This window comes from Anneissia japonica, unplaced genomic scaffold (assembly GCF_011630105.1).
Source record: "Anneissia japonica isolate Jap-2015-1 unplaced genomic scaffold, ASM1163010v1 scaffold288211_len279840_cov171, whole genome shotgun sequence".
In the NCBI taxonomy this organism is placed as follows: Eukaryota; Metazoa; Echinodermata; class Crinoidea; order Comatulida; family Comatulidae; genus Anneissia; species Anneissia japonica.
The window spans coordinates 54,158-61,359 of record NW_022720325.1 but is presented as its reverse complement, the minus strand read 5'-3'; the positions used below and the strand labels follow the sequence as shown (position 1 = coordinate 61,359).

Genomic DNA, 7,202 nt, shown 5'->3' with positions numbered 1-7,202 from the left:
CCCACCTTAGCCCTCCCCCCCCCCATGGGTTGAGCTGAGGTGAGAAAAGTTGAGGAAATAGTACCTCTAGATGGCCAGAAATGACACTTTTAGTAAAATTCATCATCATCACATCACCATTAGTCAAAATGAAGCGCCAAAAAAAATTCTCATGATCTTATATCAGGGATTTTTGGCAACCATAGAGATCTTATTGATGTCTGTGGGATATACCATAGAAAACAAAGCTTAAAAACATTGTCTTTGAGTATGTACTTTAGATAGGCATACTCCAAAAACGTGATTTCACAACAATTACCTCAGCCCCACCATGGCTGGGGCTGAGGTGAGAAAATATGAGGAAATAGTACCTCTCGAGATGGCCGGAAATGACACTTTTATATAGTAAAATTCATCATCCTCACATCACCATTATAGTCAAAATGAAACGCCAACAAATTTCTCATGATCTTTTATCAAGGATCTACTTAATATCCAGGACAACTTAGGCCTAACTATAGCTTACTAAGCTTTAACTATACATACTATAATAATTATGATCAACAAATCACAACTTTTTTTCGCATTTAGCACAATTTTCTTCACTTTTAATTGCTATTAATATTATTATCAATTATTACTATCATCATCATTGTTATTATTATTATTATTACTATTAGTATTAGTATTATTAAACAAAAATTTAAAGAAATTTGCAAAAGGATAAAAATGAAATTGAACCACAGTATCGCATTTCTATATTTAAAGACCTGGCCTGAGATTTATGGATTTAGGCCTATGTGTTCTATTAGGCCTATGTATAACGTTTACTGATGCATATTTACATGTTTTAGAAGATTTATTTTGAGTGATCCCAGGAAAGAATTTGTATTGGCTCAAGAATAAGCTTTAAAATTTTAACACTGTGTACAAAGGGGGGAGCCGCGGCTCCCACTCCCCACCCCCTGGATACGTCCCTGGCGTATCCTCTTATCAGAAAGAAATAGACTATTGGGCAGGAGAAACAGACACTATTTTCACAGGTAAACCATATGGAGAAGAAAACATGGTTCAATCGTAGTGGGAAATAAAAGGAAGAACAAAACGTGACCATTTGAGTAACAACTGACATTAAGCAAGCCACCGAAGAGAAGCAATATTTTATCAAAAAATATGAATCCAGAATATATCGTTGGAGAAGGGGTTTAAAGTTTTGTCTCTAGGTGTACTGCCCAATCACCGTCAGAAGGACCCCACTGGAAATAAGTCTTCTTCTAGACTTTCGTGGGCTATCCTTGGAGTTTACACCGAAAAAATCCAATCCAATCCAAGTTTCAGATGGTTTGAGTCAACACCTGCTTCAGCCACACCATGCCGTGGCACTCATACTTAAAATTGCTCTACAAAGTGACTTAATGTTGATAAATAGAAATTCAATTTCACGCAAAAGCACATACGCTTAATTCAGCCTCAGATATTGGTTATCATAATCTTGTCATATACTTCACTGTTTCAACTTCGAACCTAGAAACTTAGTTGGTATGCATCTAAGCATAGTTTAACAATATCATTATCAAGAAGAAAATTAATTTTACCTATTGTATTTTTTATTTTGCAAAATTGGAGGCATGATGTGGGTAGTTTTATATCATCGTATATTTTTAGACTTAAATGTGCTCTAGAGCGCAATTTCACAATTAGAAAGGGGAAAAGAATTTCTTTTCCGATAATGGATTTATCGGAAGAGTATTATCAATATTTTGTTCGGAATATTACTAATGGAGTAATATATTATCAATATTTTGTTGTGAATATTACTAATGGAATAAATGCTAGTGTTCCAAAAGTCAAACAAGCTAATCCGACATTACAAAAAATAATGGCCAGCTGTCGATTAACACGAAACGACTCGGCCTAGCCAAACGAGGCCTATCATCATAGGTCTCGTTTGCTCTGTCGGCCAGAATTTGGCACATCCTCTACTGTGGCCGGCGGTCAACTCTTGATAGCTTGAGGTTGCAGGTTCTAATACCATTGTATTAACGTTGTATTAACATTTTTCTCTGCTTTTAATTGTATATATTGTATAGTATGTTTTTATTTGTTGGCAATGAAAATTAATTAATATTACGTATAATATAGTAAGAGACGCTGTTACTACTGTCTCTTATACACATCTAGATGTGTATAAGAGACAGCCCACTCCCCACCCCCTGGATACGTCCCTGGCGTATCCTCTTATCAGAAAGAAATAGACTATTGGGCAGGAGAAACAGACACTATTTTCACAGGTAAACCATATGGAGAAGAAAACATGGTTCAATCGTAGTGGGAAATAAAAGGAAGAACAAAACCTGACCATTTGAGTAACAACTGACATTAAGCAAGCCACCGAAGAGAAGCAATATTTTATCAAAAAATATGAATCCAGAATATATCGTTGGAGAAGGGGTTTAAAGTTTTGTCTCTAGGTGTACTGCCCAATCACCGTCAGAAGGACCCCACTGGAAATAAGTCTTCTTCTAGACTTTCGTGGGCTATCCTTGGTGTTTACACCGAATAAATCCAATCCAATCCAATCCAAGTTTCAGATGGTTTGAGTCAACACCTGCTTCAGCCACACCATGCCGTGGCACTCATACTTAAAATTGCTCTACAAAGTGACTTAATGTTGATAAATAGAAATTTAATTTCACTCAAAAGCACATACGCTTAATTCAGCCTCAGATATTGGTTATCATAATCTTGTCATATACTTCACTGTTTCAACTTCGAACCTAGAAACTTAGCATCTAAGCATAGTTTAACAATATCATTATCAAGAAGAAAATTAATTTTACCTATTGTATTTTTTATTTTGCAAAATTGGAGGCATGATGTGGGTAGTTTTATATCATCGTATATTTTTAGACTTACATGTGCTCTAGAGCGCAATTTCACAATTAGAAAGGGGAAAAGAATTTCCTTTTCGATAATGGATTTATCGGAAAAGTAGGCAGGCACGAACAATTTAAATATGGTACTTTATAGATATCCGAAAGTATTTTTTATTAGACATATTTTTGATATATATTATTGTCATTGTAATAGGATATTTAGTGGAAAATTGACCTAAAAATGTTATTTTAACTTTGAACAATAATATTGTAAGGCTCTTTCTCCTGAAAGTTGTAAAATTTCGTATCTTGACAGCCAATGACCATTCATACATTGTCACTATAACTGTCACTGTCATTTTCATTACTATTATTATTATATTATTATTATTACTATTATTATTATTATTATTATTATTACGGTATCATTATTAAGGTATTAATAAAGAATAAATACATAAATATTTTAACTAATTCCCTTCAGAAATATAGTATAATAGCATTAGAAATGCAGTGTTTAGATGTTTTATGATTTACAAAGCGTGTTTCATGGAATTAGACAATCAGCGTTGCGTTTAGGTACAGGTTTTAATAGCAGTCTCATATCATTTCTTATAACATAAAAATATCTACGAACTACTAAAATGATATGAAACAGCTGCAGCATTGTTAATTATTACGGGGAAATATCTTGTATAAGTTAACACGAATTGTAATAGGGCCAACAGGACAATATATTTTAGTCAGGAACAACTCATTGAGAAACCAAATTCTGAGTGTGCTTGACGAAAGTCGAATGTTTTTGTTAAGCGACTGTGCCTGAAAACCGAGTGGGCTTGAAAATCCATATTTTTATAACAGCAACTGACTGAACACGGCTACGGAATGATATACGTAAACGTCAACAACATGTGGTCGGGAACAGGTACCGGTCCAGTGATAAACGTCGGTAAAAGTAATTATTTTTCCCACAATTAATCTGAAATATGGATTGATATTCACTTCTTGAGATTTAGACTTTGAAGATCAATGTTGCTACAGTTTTTCAGACCGTTAGGTATCGATCCCAGACGTGTATTGAAGACCTCCGTCTTGAGTTGTGTCCAATGGGTTTTGAAATAAGCGTCATTATAATGTAGATTATGCTGTTGTTTTTTAATCTATCAAACTAATAATTTAATACTAACCATTTTCTTTTTTCTTGCTTTCTGCATACAAACCTTTTCTCTGATGTAATTTATCATATACCATCCAGTTTTAAGAGTAGGAATCACGTTGAAGGGTGGTGGGACTGTTCCTCTGCCTTCAAAATAACTCATCCAAAGCTTCGATCTTGAAAATTTCCACTGAATGTCAGCATCCTCCTGCAAGATGGACAATAATGAAGTCACAATTAACTAAGGCCAACTGCAACTTACACCACATGGAACCATGCTTTGGGACTCACAAGTCTGGATGTGATTTAATTTTATCGATGATACTAAGGTTAAATTCTGGTAAATTTGTACACAAAGAAATATCTAACAGGCATAATTACAAGCAAATATACTTTAAAAATATGACTATGTTAATTAAAAGATTAATAAGCCATCAGATTTAAAAGTTTCGGATTAAAGAAATAATTTGTATTTAGGTTAGCTTTGTTTTTATTAAGCCTGACCGTCTATTAAACCAACCTAATGATGATGATGATGATCAACTTTGTTTTACATGTAAAATATTGTCTTTTTTCCACACAAAATGATTTATGGGTGTAAATTTTGTGAAAAAATATGTTTTATGTGATATTATTATGTGATTATTTATTGGCCAGCATAAGTATTACAGGTTTACATCCGGGTAATTTTGTCAGATTAAGATTTATATTATTTACATGAAACAAGAGGTGTTAGAATTTAGTAGCAGATTGCTAGCAGTAAAACTCCAGAGTAAATATCCATGGTACGAAACTTGAATTGCAAACCAGAGGTACCTGAATATATATAAGTGAAAATGAACTGTTATACTACTTTTTATAGAGTCAATTCCTTATTTTTTAGGTCTGCGGAATGGACATTTAGTAGACTGATGTGAGGGATCAACATACCTCGACACGCGTATAGGTACTACTCATCATAGCAATAAGTACATTAAGAAGAACGACTATAGCAATAATATGGTACGCAGCATACAGCAAAGTCGCCACACTCTCAGTAAACCCATGTTCAATTCCACTATGTAGCCGAAGGATATCAACATCAGGAAGTCCAAATAAAGCCCAAAATAATGTTGCCATTGTATTCAAAAGCCTACAAATAATAAGAGTTTGTATTATATACCGACAAAATACAAGTTGGAATAAACAAATACGTATTCACTCTTATCTTCTCTTCACCGCCAATGTCGTCATTCATCATCATCATCGTCATCATCATCATTATCCTCCTCTTCTTCATCATCATATCAAATGTATAAGAAGTAAACGATAACAAAAAAAATCTGCTTGAAATGGAGACTGATGAGACGTTTTATAATTTGTTTAGCGAACCTAACGCATGCTGATAATTGTGATTTCGAATAAAAACAAAATTTTATTTTTGGCCAGTTAGCGCACCTCCCGCCACAAAAAAAAAATCAAAATTTAAGAAAAATAATATTTTATTTATTTTTGAATTCCACAAATATTAAGAAATATATTTCTTTCCAAATATAGATTTTAAGCATTTATTACGCCGTTGACTTCATATCCTCTATGATCATGTGACCCCCAGTGAAAGCAAAAGAACATTTATTTTAATTTTTTTTTTACTTCGGACACTCACAATTTTTGTTGTTGTTTCTCCTAAAAAATAAAAAAAAGAAGAAGTGGTCGAAGCGCTGTGGCGGGACATAGATCGAATTTATAAGATAACTTACGTTTTAAAGGGTGAATAACATCCATCGCTACCTGCCCCTGAACAGGAGAGAAGATTTTGATTTGAATAATACCAGTAAAGTTGGTACATGCCGATAGAAAAGGCAAACCAGACAAACGAAAATATCAACAAAAACTTTAATATGTCCAACATCATTCCTCCGAGTGAGATCTGCATTGGTCCCACGTGCCGATTCATTACTGTTAAACATATTGGTCGCAATAGACTAAGAACTTTGGCAATTGCAAAAAGCGCTTCAGAAACGAGAACAGGAGTAAATGCAGACCATTTCGCTCTTCCTATAAGGTTAATGGATTTTGGTTCACTTTTACTTTTTCTTTTTCCGATAGATGTTGATCCTGAAGAAGTGTCACTACTAGATAATGTTTTTACTTCGTCTGATAGGTCATCAATTTTATCATCTAATGACCGTAACAAATTATCTAGTGCCATTAAACTACTGTTGACATCTTGGTTAAATTCTGACTGTTCATTTTTAAGACTTTCCACTTGTTTGTTTAACTCATCAATCTTTTCTTGAATAACATCTAATGGATTATTAGTAAAGGCGGGTGTTGTTGTCACTTGACCACTGCTAGTATAATCAAAGTCATCTGTTGTCCCAAGAAAAGTTGGGGTAATTAAATTCGGAGTTGTGATTGTGAGGTTTGCTGCCGGGATGGTTTCTTCGGGTACCTAAAATAAAGAAAGTTTCCAATCGCTGCATTATGGGTGCTATTCACTTGATAAATTAATATATTATCAATATTTTGTTCTGAATATTACTAATGGAGTAATATATTATCAATATTTTGTTGTGAATATTACTAATGGAATAAATGCTAGTGTTCCAAAAGTCAAACAAGCTAATCCGACATTACAAAAAATAATGGCCAGCGGTCGATTAACACGAAACGACTCGGCCTAGCCAAACGAGGTCTATCATCATAGGTCTCGTTTGCTCAGTCGGCCAGAATTTGACACATCCTCTACTGTGGCCGGCGGTCAACTCTTGATAGCTTGAGGTTGCAGGTTCTAATCCCATTGTATTAACGTTGTATTAACATTTTTCTCTGCTTTTAATTGTATATACTGTATAGTATGTTTTTATTTGTTGGCAATGAAAATTAATTAATATTACGTATAATATAGTAAGAGACGCTGTTACTACCTGAAAGTGAATAACAACACGTAAAACTATTGCTCCCCAATATAAAGACAGCATAACAAAATCCATTAGATTCCAACGATCCTTCGTATACCTTAAACCATAGTACCAAATTTCTTTAACTTCGACCCATGTCAAACCTTTAATGCAAGCAAAAGAGTATGAAAGTACATGTTAGTAAAATGAAATAAATTCAACATCCATGGGCCAAATACTCCCATAAAATCAAGATCGTTGAAAGGATGTCAGGAGTAAAGTTAACCAAAAGTAAGTAAAGTGTATATA

At 33.9% G+C, this 7,202-nt stretch overlaps 1 protein-coding gene across 1 annotated transcript in view; it reads right to left on the bottom strand.

The window, feature by feature from the left end:
- Positions 1–7,202, bottom strand: part of LOC117111296 (short transient receptor potential channel 5-like) — a 48,215-nt gene that overhangs the window by 9,419 nt on the left and 31,594 nt on the right. The window contains exons 5-8 of the mRNA XM_033254220.1: positions 6,921–7,057; positions 5,751–6,445; positions 4,942–5,143; positions 4,043–4,219 (exon numbers count right to left, since the gene is read on the bottom strand). Of these exons, the coding sequence (XP_033110111.1) occupies positions 4,043–4,219; positions 4,942–5,143; positions 5,751–6,445; positions 6,921–7,057 (1,211 nt within the window). The remainder of the gene's footprint in view (positions 1–4,042; positions 4,220–4,941; positions 5,144–5,750; positions 6,446–6,920; positions 7,058–7,202) is intronic.